General features: G+C 43.5%; 1 protein-coding gene across 2 annotated transcripts in view; it reads right to left on the bottom strand.

The window, feature by feature from the left end:
- The window catches only part of gem (transcription factor CP2 like gemini), a 54,561-nt gene that overhangs the window by 27,152 nt on the left and 13,671 nt on the right, over positions 1-13,738 (bottom strand). For both annotated transcript variants that reach the window (XM_089733853.1, XM_028177962.2), the window contains exons 2-4: positions 2,592-2,703; positions 1,713-1,836; positions 170-257 (exon numbers count right to left, since the gene is read on the bottom strand). In XM_089733853.1, the coding sequence (XP_089589979.1) occupies positions 170-257; positions 1,713-1,836; positions 2,592-2,703 (324 nt within the window). The remainder of the gene's footprint in view (positions 1-169; positions 258-1,712; positions 1,837-2,591; positions 2,704-13,738) is intronic.

Below are 13,738 nucleotides of genomic sequence, written 5' to 3'. Positions count from 1 at the left end.
CAATAGTAAAAACGAGATGCCGGTATCATCTCCAACAATTCCTCATAAATTTAGAAATCGGTGGATCGGCTAGGTTGATAGGTCGACATTGGTTTTCATCGATGGACCGTACGGGTAGGTACCACGGTCCTGTCCATTACGGCTTGAAAAATTAAAATCTCCATATTACCATGCTGCATAGCATTTCCGTTGTGTGAAGGCGACTGCTGGCACTCGTCCATGCCGTCACGGGCTCCGTCGACAACCATGCTTGTCATCTGTCAAATTTAACATTCAATGCGGTTTGTATTGTCATTGTCAAGACGATCGTCGTATTATCACAACACGAAGTTTCAGAGCTGATCTTTCAGTGTTTTTACAAAAAAACTAAATCAGCTAAATTACCGCGTCAACTAATTAATATAGTCATTCATACGTTAAGATTCTCGGTAAATTTATTATATATATTGTTAAGCCGGCAAGAGAAACGCCATCTATCGCCGAATAGTCGAACGAATACGGATCCAGAACGCTCGAGTATTACAACGCCATCTATTGTCAGATAGCGGGAACTACGACTAGAGATGTGTGGAATATTCTCGATGATTCTAGGGATGAGGTATGAATGAGGGATGAGCTATAAAAGCGTTGCAGAGATGGCACGCAGTCAGTCAGTAATCGGAACTACTCGAAGCGAAATAGCGAACGGATCACCTGAAGCGAAGCGAAACAAGCGAATTGAGAGTTTCAAAGTGTTTGTGAAGTGTCTAAGTGTTTTAAGTGTTGAATACAGTTTTTAAGTTGTACTTTGGTGAAATTTTATTTATCCCGAACCCCAGCGCGTAGCAATATATTCTCTACCGGTCAACCAAGAATGGCGTTTATACGCCACCGCGCTGCCACGTAGGGCACCGGTGACCTACATGGGAGTCAACATGTTAATGTAGGCACAGCCCTGAAACTGCGATACTTTAAGACAAATATTTTTTTCATGGAAACTAGCGATATCTTGTAGCGGATGCCTCTAAGCTTATATGTTGTTATAGCTAGGGCATTTAATTATTGTGTAACTAAGCACAGATAATAAAAAAATATATAAATAATACAAGTCTTTATTTGTTGTAGACAAATTGATTAAATTTTTATCAATTTGTGGTTTCTGAAAATTTACAAAATCCTTCATTAAAAATAAAATATAGGATAGTGAATATGTTACTGCCATCTACAGGAGCAAATTGAAGAAAAGCCATCTAGTGGCCGATGCCCGTAAACATTTTTGTTGAGTGCTTGAGTTGCTTATCTATAATTAATTTACGTGTATAAGCCGCGCCAATAAAGAAACGAATCTAAAATGGCAGCGGCGATCATGCGCTCTCACTCTAAGCTATTTTTGTCTTCAGTCGCACACGGCGCGTACTGCATGCAAAAAAAATTATCAGTTCTGACTTTGTTCTCACAATGTCTCGACGCGCTCTGTTTTCTCTCAAATTCTGTTGTTATTTATTGCATTTGTTCGTTATTTCGTTGTTATTTTGCCGCTGCCAGGGCACCAAAGTAAAGTACATTCTCATTTGTTTTTTTATATTTTTTTACAATAAACAACTTTTTCTTTCTATCTTTCTTTTTATTTGTTGACCCTACCATCTGTCAGTGCAGGTACATAGACACCATTTTCGATTCGTTTCTTTATTGGCGCGGCTTATATTATCTATGAATGTAGTCGCTGTACCTACCTGCCGATCGTCGTTCCGTCGGGGGACGGGCCAGTGGCGGCGGGGGGGCGAGAGAACCGCGCCCGTCGGGGACGGAGCCTCCTGTTTGAACACCGCCAACGATGGAAGCGACAACAGCGCTTCGCTGTTCAAATAGTTCGGGTTGTCAATCACAGATGTCGTGGCAGATAAGTTTATAATCTTTAAAAATAGATGGCGACTGAGGTTGTTTTAATTTTATTGTACGACAGCTTTCTTCTCGCGTGATTAATCAAAACGCGTGAATGCGTACCAGCAGAAATAGGTGGGATAGCGGTACCTATAGGTCTCTAAGCGTTTCAGCTTCACGGGTAGATAAACTGATATTCAACTTTTAAGAACTATATAAACGTTATATCGGTGTGCAACTCGCACACCTCACAAGCTTCTGCACTCAAAATCGGTTCACAATAATAGTATTCTCACTGTTATTTCATACCCCTATGGCGGTAGCTATCATAGATGGAGATTAATATGGCAAAAACTTAATTCGCCTTAAGGAAATTTACGAGATAAACTTGCACATATTCGAGGTCCATAGATCGTCGGTTTAACGAACCGCGCGCTCGGTGCAAGATCTACCTTTTCGTATCCCAAAACTGTCTATGAATATTGGGAATTACAAATACGTAGTATGGTGCTCTAACAGTTCTCGAAGCCGCTTCCTCCTTATTGGCCTAGGCGTGGGCTCAACTGTGCTAAGATAACAAGCAAGATCTACCTTTTCGTATCCCTAAACTGTCTATTAATATTGGGTATCACAAATATTGCGTATGATGCTCTAACAGTTCTCGAAGCCGCTTCGCCCTTATTGGCCTAAGCGTGGGCTTAACTCTGCTAAAATAACAAAGGAGTACTAACTTCATGGACAGTTCGACGGGCAAGTCCAGATCCAGCTCGTTGACTTGCCATGCCGGAGACAAATGCGAGGATGAGGAGCTTGTGCCGCTCCCGCCTATCTCGCTTAGGGCAGCTGTGGACAATAAGAACGACAATTACAGTGATATTTTTTTTATTCACACGGCTCACAGCCGCTTCGTGTTAAGTGGTTACTGGAGCCCACAGACATCTACAAGGTAAAGGCGCAACCCACCTTGAGATATAAGTAACAAGAGCTCAGTATGATTACAACGGCTGCCACATCCTTCAAACCGAAACGCATGACTGCTTCACGGCAGAAATAGGCGGGGTGGTGGTACCTATCCGCGCGGACTCACAAGTGGTCCTACCACCAGTAAAAGTTAAATTGGTTACAAATAAAATATTCGCGGACGATCCTAACTTTTTTTATTTACCGTAATTGGAGAGCTTAGCCTACGTTCTGATTCGGATCAAATGTCATGTCTTTTGTGTAGAAATAAATTACCCTCTCATAATTTTGTCGTCATTGTTCAATATAGTTGTCCCTGTTTACCATTGTGTGGCCGGATTCGATTTTAGGTTGCATGGTTAACCTTTTTTAACCCTTTTCGCTACAGTAGGTCTTTTTTTTTGGCCAGGATGAATCGCCGGACTTCCGCCCTCCACTGGGGATGGACGGCGGGGCATGTCAGAGTCGAACTGACTAAAACCTCCTGTCACTCAACAACCAACGTCCAAACCTCGCATGAGACAGAACTCATGAAGAGGCAGAGGGGGGAAAGTGACGCGTTTAGTGCGGAGCACATCTCTCCCATCACCCTCCCCCTCGGGACGTCGGACCGGGGGTCGTCGGCGCCACGACCATCAGCCCTCTCGGCCGGCAGGCTATCCGAAGCCCGCCTAGATGGCGCCGGTTAGAGTGAGCTATTCTACGGAATACCCCGCTGGACCAGAACCAGCGTGGGTCCAGGATAGCCGGCCTTCCATCACCCAGATGCTCTTGCGTAAAACGCGTGCAGAGCAGCTTGCACGTCGTCTTCTTAGGCCCCTTTCGCCGGTCCCCAGACCGACATGTGAGGGGGACCCGAAACACTTAGAGGACTTAATGCCTAAGGCATTCTCTACCAGTCAACCAAAGGTAGTGCAGAGTAAATAGTAGTAGGTGCAATGAAATGTGTATTATAACAAACCTTTTTTCTAGGTCAACAGATTTTGATGTTTTTATTTTATTTGAAAACTATTTCTCGTGTGGCTCCCACTTAAATTTTATCAATATCTGACCAGTATGCTTCGTGGTACCCATAAGAGTCCATATTTAATAGACTTCAGGCCACATTGATGATATTATCATTGTCTTTTGAAGTCAGTTTTAGTTTTTCTTACAATATTTGTATTATTGTCTGTATTAAACTATACTTTATATCTCATGAGCGGAACCCACACTAAGTCACCTATATTCTTTACCAGGACTCAAATAATTTCCATACCAAAATTCGTCAAAAACCGGTTCAGATTTTTAGACATGAAAACCTAACAGACAGATCACTTTCATAATTACAAAAAAAAATCTTATGCAGTATAAATTTTTTATCATTTTAAAAGCATTGTTTGTTTAAATTCATAATTATTGCATATTTCTTCGATATGTAACGGGCGGGTAATGGGAGAAAAAAAAACAAAAGGTACTTAAAAAAAACCCAGACCAATGCAATATTACCTTTAACGCTTTAGAAATGAAGTTCAAACTAACATGGGTGCTATTATCGTGTTTTTCTCGCATGACATTGGATGAACCTTCTTGATAATAGACATTCAGAATAGCTTGTATATTACTATTAAGAGGCGATTAGTGAAGAATTTTGATTTAATTTTTACTAATAAAAGTGACTATAAGAATTGATCAAGGTTTAGTTGTGGTCTTTATCGGTTGTCGGAGACAATGAGGGTCACATTTGAGATAAGAGGTCGTGGTGAGGTTTTTTTTATATATCATTTATTCTCACAGTGTATTGCTGTGTGCTTAGTGCGAGTTTTTTAACGTTATCGATAGCGTAAAAGTTAACTCATATTTGTATGGAATGGGATCGTTTGCGTACGTTTGCCGCTAGGGGCGCTGTTCCAATTGCGTACAAAATTAGGTTAACTTTTACGATATCCAGAACGTTATCCGGCGCACTGAAGTAATTATTTCGATTATTGTTATTAAGGCGAATAGATTGGCTAACTTTGCCTTCTTTTGTGTCTTAATGTAAGTCTTAGTAAGTTTTTTTTTTATTTTTTATTTTTTATTACCCTTGTAGGCAGACGAGCATACGGCCCATCTGATGGTGAGTGGTTACCGTCGCCCATGGACTTCAGCAATACCAAGGGCAGAGCCAAGCCGCTGCCTACCGCTTAATACTCTCCACAAGCCTCGTTTGAAGAAGGACATGTCATAGCGCTCGGGAAACACCGTGGAGGGGAGCTCATTCCATAGCCGGATGGTACGTGGCAAAAAAGACCTCTGGAAACGCACTGTGGATGACCGCAGTGGCTCCAGGTAGTATGGATGAACTCTACTCCGGTGGCGGGCGGTGCGATGGTAAATACAAGATGCCGGTATCATCTCGAACAATTAACTAACTTCAAAAAAGGAGGAGGTTCTCAATTCGACTGTATGTTTTTTTTATGTTTGTTACCTCATAACTTTTGACTGGGTGAATCGATATTGATGATTCTTTTGAAGTCAGTTAAAAATACTGAAGATACATTGCAGTTTCACTATAAAACGTTCGTTCAAACGATAATAGATTACGAGCGGAGTATAAAGTCCGAGAGACAAGTGAAACCGTCACATTTATATATTTCAGATAACAATGGCCTTTACAGGTCATCATTGGGTTTTGAAGTAAAATATCTGAGACTTCGTTCGACGTCATGTTTCAATTGCCCAATGTGATTGTTTTTTATGGCTTTAGAGACTTCGAGAATCACTAGTTCGGGCGCTAGTTTGTCTATAGTCTTAGGATCTTTTTATATCCCGTCAACTTCATTATCCATCAGCCTTACATTCTTAAGTATTATTATACTAGCGACCCGCCCTCGCTTCGCTTCGGAAACTGTAATTTATTATTGATTTCTCCTCTATTTAATGGATGTTATACATACAAACTTTCCTCTTCAATCACTCTATCTATTAAAAAAAACCGCATCAAAATCCGTTGCGTAGTTTTAAAGATTTAAGCATACATAGGGACAGATATAGGGTCAGAGAAAGCGACTTTGTTTTATACTATGTAGTGATTATATTCCAATATTCCTCCACCTATCCGGCACCAGAGAACGCTAAGTTCTTTTAAAGGAAATTTAAAAGTATATCTTCTGAATATGCAAATAAAATTCGAAAATATCAATTTTAACTATTCCGTGCTGTAATTGTGCATTGCAATTGTAATTTTTTTATAATTAAATATAGATATGTATTTCATTGTTTTTATTGTTGTTGTTGCAGTTATTAATGCATTCTAAGCTCAGATAATGATTGGTCGGTCTGATGCTGGTGTGCACGTCACTCCGCGGGTGCCGGCGGAAGATCAGCGCCGCAGTAACGATTGTCTCGATACTGTTAGGCATTGCTGAGTCGGTAATCATTTTCAAGCCTCGTTATTGAAGTGAAAACTTCTTTAGAATCGTTGTGATTTCAAACCGGATGCAACGGAAAAAACGACAGGTAAGAGACACAAATACAAAAATGTGTAGGGTGAAGCCAGCAAAGGATGAGACAGAAATATACATACTATTTAATACAGCGCCATCTGTGAGATTTTTTAATACTAACGTGTGTATGAAAGCTCTTGTAGTGAATTTTAATTTAGGATTATACGTGAAATTAAAATATCAATTCACAGAGGGCGCTACCTTACAATTATTTACTAATGACAAAATTTTACATATACTTAAGACGTTTAGGATAATTGTATTTTAATTTTGGAAGATTTCACTTCTACCACGTGTGAATTGCACACATTTTGTTTTTTTTTCTTTTGTTTAATTTTTTGTAAATTTATGTTTGGAATAAATGTTTATTATTATTATTATTATTATTAAAATACCCTCATCCATTGCGAGGTTTCTGTACGAGTACCGAAATTCGAAAAAGCATACATACAACGGCTCAGTTCTCACAGTTGCGAACCTGGTATTACTGTTGATTACGAGCAACAGTGAAATCTCATCATCAAATGGGCCATAGGATCGCTGTCTTCGAAGGCCATACTGCAACCAGAGTATTCTCGTGAGTGAACCTTACATACTGGGTCGTTTCTTGATGAAATCCTTCTCATGTTTAATGTCTTAGTGATATTTCGACGTCGCCCAAAACACGTCATTACGGATCCTCCCGATCCGTTAACGGTGCTTTTAGGTACCACAAGCATCGGTCGCCGTCCTCGTCGAATCCGTCGCTTGCGAAGAAGGGCTCGACGAGCGAATTAACCCATAGACACAGCCCACTGAGTTTCTTTCTTGCCGGCTCTTCTCAGTGGATCGCGTTTCCGATTCGGTGGTAGATTCTGAGAAGCACTGCTCTTGCTAGGGTCAGTGTTAGCATCACTCCGGTTACAGCCCCGTTAGCTCACCTACTAGTTAAGGTTACGCTGAAATAGCCTCTCAAGGCTATCAGCTTAGGTAGGAATATAGATCCCTAAAGTTTGAAAGACGGTCTACCGATTCATGAAACTAGTGCCATCCGGTCAGTGCCCTGACAATGGTCGTCCAGTCTGCTCTCCATAAATCAATCTCAACTACCACGAAGAAAAGTTTCTGAGCAAGCTGAGTTTGGCGGGGGGAATTTAAAGTTATAATGACCGAATCAGATATAACAAAATAATGTTTACACGCACAGTTGATATGTGGCACGTGTGCCTATTTCGCAATCAATGTAAGGAGTTCAAACAAGTTATCATCGTCGTACTCTGACCCCAATCAGAGTAGCGACAAACATAACTGGTTCAAACTAAATTCTGGTCAATAAATTCGATATAATAGCTCTGGGAATCGGAAACATAAGCCGGATGGCCGACGCCTAAGATGCTCATTATTTTCTTTTTTCCCTACCTATTCGCTGGAAGCTTACGCAGATATTCTAGCTACGCCTGGACGGGTAGGTGAGCTGACGGGCTCAACCTGAGGAATTTAATTTGCTAACAGCGAGCAAGAGCAGTGTTTCGCAGAAATTATGAATGAAGGTTTACTGGTAGCCCGGAGGCCTTTCCAGTTTCACCAGGTGGGCGAGCAAAAGCTCAGCCGAGAGAGGTGGGATTTTCTAACAGCTGCCCCAGTGCCTCCAAAGGAGACCTAAAAACCAAAGAGCAGGTGTTTCGCGAATTGGAATCACGACCTACTGAGAAGATCCGGCGAGAAACTCAATGGGCTGTTTCTATGGGCGAGTTCACTTATCGAACTTCGGATATTGGTCGGAATTATTTTCATTACTAGGCCCTCGCAATCACAAAGTACTAAGTAAGTTAACTAAATCCACGCATTGTGGCTGTCGGATCCCCAGCTTTTTAGGGTTACCTGGTGCTTAAGTGGACTTGGGTCCAAAACTTAGCATAAATATACCACCAGTAGAGATAAAGTATGCCAATGACAAACGGTTTTATTCAACAGGATTTAGATACCATTAGCATCGGATGTTTTTTTTTTACTGCTTAAGAGTAGTGGACGACCTCACAGCCCACCTGGTGTTAAGTGGTTACTGGAGCCCATAGGCATCTACGACGTAAATGCGCCACCCACCTTGAGATATCAGTTCTAAGATCTCGAGTAGTTACAACGGCTGCGCCGCCCTTCAAACCGAAACGCATTACTGCTTCACAGCAGAAATAGGCAGGGTGGTGGTACCTACCCGCGCGGACTCACAAGAGGTCCTACTACCAGTAATTACGCAAATTATAATTTTGCGGGTTTGATTTTTATTACACGATGTTATTCCTTCACCGTGGAAGTCAATCGTGAACATTCGTTGAGCACGTATTTCATTACAAAAAATGGTACCCGCCTGCGAGATTCGAACACCATTGCATCTCTAGATACGAATGCAACGGACGTCTTATCCTTTAGGCCACGACGACTAAAATTTTGCATGTCAATGTCGAAAAATCATCTCCTAAAAATACCGCTTTGTCAACCTAAGTGCGCAGTGTACCAATGTACTTAACATTAGCAAGTATATTCTGGCTCTTTATACGCGAATTGCGTGGCAAATATTTCCAGTAATAACTATCATCTTAAAAAAGAATTATCTATACATATAAATAAAATTGGACTGTCTGTTTGTAATATTGAAATAACCGCTTTTTTTTTGTTTCCTACCTATGCTGATAGCCTTGAGAGGCTACTTCAGCGTACCCTAGCTTGTGTAGGTGAGCTCGCGGGGCTCAAACCGGAGAATTGCTAACACCGCCCTAGCAAGAGCAGTGCTTCGCAGAATCTACCACCGGATCGGAAGCGCGACCCACTGAGAAGATCCGGCGAGAAACTCAGTGGGCTGTGTCTGTGGGTTAATTCGCTCGTCGAGCCCTTCGTCGCAAGCGACGGGTTCGGCGAGGACGGTGACCGGTGCTTGTATTACCTAAAAGCACCGTTAATGGATCAGGAGGATCCGTGATGACGTGCTTTGGGCGACGTCGACGGTTTACCAAACGGTCTACAGGATCGGGTATGTAGTTTCCGGCGGCCACGACAAGAGGGTTCTCATGTCGTGCCGCCTTCTCAAAGTGGCGCAGCGATGCCGACTGTAGATACTTACTGACGGGGTCGAGCTCCAGGTCATCGTGGAGGTCCACGTTCCTCTGGAACCATGGTGCTCCGACGGCTATCCTGCAGAATCGGGATTGTATAACCTGAAGGGGTTTCAAGTTGGTGCGGGCCGCGTGAGCGAACACTACGCTTGCATACGTCATGACGGGGCGTATGCAAGTTTTGTAGAGGGTTACCTTATTACGGAGGGACAGTTTGCTTCGTCTACAAAGCATTGGGTAGAGTCGTCCTAGTATAAACGCGGCGCGATCGCGTACCGTTTTTACGTGGGGACGGAATGTCATCCCTCTGTCGAGGGTGACGCCTAGGTATTTGACCTTCGGGGCCCACGGTATGGGCTGGTCAAAGAGAGTGATGGGGCTAACGGCGGAGGTGTTTACGCGCCTATTGGGGAGTGGGGTGCTCGAAGTGGTATTCGGAGGGCGACCCCTTTTGAATAGCACCGCTGTGCTTTTCGTGGGGTTAATGTCTATTCGCCACTTCCGGAACCACTGTCCCATGGTGGTTACTGCGGTCTGGAGTCGCCGATGAAGCAACGACATCTTCCTACACGAGTAGTAGATAGCCGTGTCATCGGCGAAGAGCGCTAGATGGGTCTCCGGAGACCGGGGTATATCGTTGATATACAAACTAAATAGTAACGGGGAGAGTGCGGAGCCTTGCGGGACTCCGGCAGTCAGATGACGGGGACGAGAACGAGTTCCCTCTACTCGATATCGAAACGAACGGTTCGACAAGAAGTCTCGTATGATGAGCACGAGTCTGTCTGGCACTCCCATGTTGTACAGTTTGTAGATCAAACCGTTGTGCCAGACTTTGTCGAACGCCTTCGCTACATCGAAGAAGAGGGCGCCGGTCGGGATTTGTTTACGCCTATTTAGCCCTATTAAGATGTGCTCCGTGAGGCGGTGCACTTGTTGTACGCACGAGTGTTTGGCGCGGAATCCAAACTGCTCGTCTATTAGAATTTTATTCGCGGTAACGAAGTCCCAGAGGCGTTTCCGAAGGAGCCGTTCGTAAATTTTGCCTATCGCTGGGAGGAGACTGATCGGTCGGTAACTAGCGGTTTCATTATTCGGTTTGCCCGGCTTGTGTATACCGATAACGTCTGCTTCTTTCCATACCGCCGGAAAGATGCAGTGCGTCATAGCGGCATTTAAGATGGTAGCCAACATTGTTATCAGTTGGACTGGTAAGAGTTTTAACGCGCGGTTGCGGATGCCGTCGGAGCCGGGTGCCTTCTTAGGTTGAAGGTTGTCTATTACTTCTCTAACTTCGTCAGAGGTAATGGGGGGTAACGCGTCCGAGGGTGGCAGGGAAGCTCTGCGCTCGACCTCCCTGTCGACTGCCTCGGTGTGTTCGGGGTCCGCGTATTGAGTGCTGGTGGTGCACTGCTCTTGCAGTGCATCGGCCAGCAACTCTGCCTTGTCATCGTCATCGAAAGCCGGTGGTTGGCCTGAAGGGCGTACGAGAGGAGGCATAGTAGCGGTAGTTTCGGACTTGAGAGTCCTTGCTAGTCGCCAGTATGCTTGATGAGAGGGCGCGAGTCCTTCTAAGTAACTATCCCAATTCTCATTTCGGGCGTCGCTTAGGCGAGATTTTACATCCCGCTGTAGACGACACATCCGAATCCGGTTTGAGTGCGTGGGAAGTTGATCGTAGGCCCGGATTGCCGCGTTTCTAACTCTTAGGAGGTTCCTAAGTTCGGGGGACAGTCTGATGCGGTGGAAGCTATCCTCCACATCGACTTCTTTTGAGGATCTTATGATCGCGGAAGAGATGTGATTCGTGATGATGTTTATGGATTCGACTGTGTCCTCGGGGGATGGAGTTGAATCCGGGCCGCAGGGGAGGATTGGTGGAGCGGCATCGGCTAAGCATTTGCCCAGCTTCTTCCAGTCCACCATGGTCCTCGTAGCTGTGACTGGGTTGTGGGGGCGACCGAGCTGCATAACGACAGGTCGGTGGTCTGAGTCGAGCTCTGACATTGCTTCGATGGAACGCAAGCGCAGAGTTACGTTCCTCAGCAGTGCCAGGTCTATAGTGCTCGGACGGAGCGCGATGTTATACGGATAACATGTTGGAGTTGGGGGACCGACTACTTCAAAGGTAAGGTCGTCTATAAACGCGTCGAGACGCCTACCGTTTATGTTTGAACTGTGGCAGTTCCACCTAGTGTGGTGGCAATTTAAATCGCCTGCCAGGATGACGGAGTCTCCCATGCCGAACAGTGACTCGATGTCACTGCTCAGAAGGGGCTTGTCCGGGGGGAGATAGACGGATGCGATGACGATCGGCTGGTGTCCCGTCAGCGAGATACGGCACACTGACGCCTCGATATGTGAGAGCGAGGGGGTATCGAGAGGGACAACGTGCAGGGCCCGCCTATAGTAAATGTCAGTCCCGCCTTTGGAGGCGGTGAGTCTGTCATTCCTAACCATGACGTAATTCGCGACTTTCGGGTCACGACGCGAGGGCTTCAGGCAGGTCTCCTGCACTAGTAGAATATCTACAAGATTGTCGCGGAGGAATTCGTAAATTTGATCGCGTTGTCGCGCGAGTCCGTTAGCATTGTAGAATGCTAACGTAAGGGAATATGGTTTCTCTCTAGCGTTTTGCGCCATTGATTACCGGTGATTTACCGCTTTTTACTACATGTATATGAATATATATATACGGTACATACACCAAAATATATTTTTTTACAATTTTTGTCTGTCTGCCGGTCTGTCTGTTTGTTCCGGCTAATCTCTGGAATGGCTGGACCGATTTTGAGGAGACTTTCAGTGAGGTAGCTGATGATATAAGGAGTAACTTAGGCTACTTTTTTTAGACTAGCTTCGCCCCGCGGCGTCACCCGCGGTACAACAATAATCGCAGGTAACATCGCGGGACTCAGCTATCAATAATAAAAATTTAATGTTTCCGGAGCGAAGCGAGGCGGGTCGCTAGTATTAAATATAATTAAATAAATACTATAGAATTACTATTAAATATACCATAAGTATTGTAATTGAGGTTTGTAAACGCGTGAGCTCCAAATTCCGTCAACCTTCTGCCTTCTCTGGCTTCTCTCGCTGCGAACTGGAGAACTGCCGCAGCTGACATTCTGTCGGCGTGCTGTGACACTGTATCTTCGACCATCTCGAAAACTCCGATTTCTATTGGCACAATACCGATAACACTGCGATTTTTTTAAAGTTTTAGCACGACCGATAACAGATGGCGTTGTTCTCAAAATTTGACCGTTTTATCTTTTCACTTGAGCTTCGTTTTTAGAAGTTTCCAGATTCGGTACCATCACTTTTAATTATTAAAGTAGACGTCCGTTCGTTAGATTCCGCTTTTAAACACTTTATTATACACGGACACATTCTGTACACTCGTTTTATTGCAGTCATTTTAAATACACAATTGCTTGTTTATTATTATCTCGTAGTTACTTCATTAAAATCTTGGCCGGTACAAATAAACGTCTAGATAAATATAGGTTATGTTCTTAGATAAAAGTCAAGGGAAGATTTGGTAATTTTTTTTAAAAGCGCTTATTATATATGTATATATGTAATGGAATCTTATGTAATGGAATCTTAGAACGTAATTTTCACCGACTTTAATACGTCGTGTGCGACACTCCGACTAACTGTTTATTTTTCATAAGCATGAAAGACCGCTGAGAATAATTGTTAATATTTGAATGGGAGAGTGGGTTTGTTTGCTTGTTGTTCGTTCCAGTCGAAAAGAAGCAACGAATTTACATTTTTTTTTTGAAGCGATAGAGTAAAATCACCAAAGTGTGCGATAGTTTTAAGTTACCAGCACAGGAAGAAAAAAATCAGCGTGATATAAGCTTTGATACCGACACTTTTCCATGACCACGCGGGCCGCAACAGCTAGTCACATTATGATATCGCTCTTATTTCATGACCTGTATCAAATAGTTTAAAAATTTATGAAAATAAGATTCTTAGTTCGGTATGCTATCAAAAATAACTTTTTGGAACCCGTCACATAATGTCAACAATGTACCTAAATTTATTTAATGTAAATTTACGAGGATCGCAACAAGATTCATAAATATTTTTTCACGACTTGCAACACGCCCACAATCAATTTGAGGCATGGTTACTACGATAATAGGGTAACAATTATATTATGACGTAAGCATGATCATCGGTATGCAAGAAGAAGCCATTTTTTCCTTATTTATTGGCAAAACGAAGAACGATTTCAAAATTAACTTTTTTTTTTATTGCCCTTGTAGTCAGACGAGCATACGGCCCACCTGATGGTGAGTGGTTACCGTCGCCCATGGACTTCAGCAATGCGAGGGGCAGAGCCAAGTC

The sequence above is a fragment of the Bombyx mandarina genome, chromosome 02 (genome assembly GCF_030267445.1).
Source record: "Bombyx mandarina strain Sakado chromosome 02, ASM3026744v2".
In the NCBI taxonomy this organism is placed as follows: domain Eukaryota; kingdom Metazoa; phylum Arthropoda; class Insecta; order Lepidoptera; family Bombycidae; genus Bombyx; species Bombyx mandarina.
This window is presented reverse-complemented; position numbering and strand designations above follow the sequence as displayed.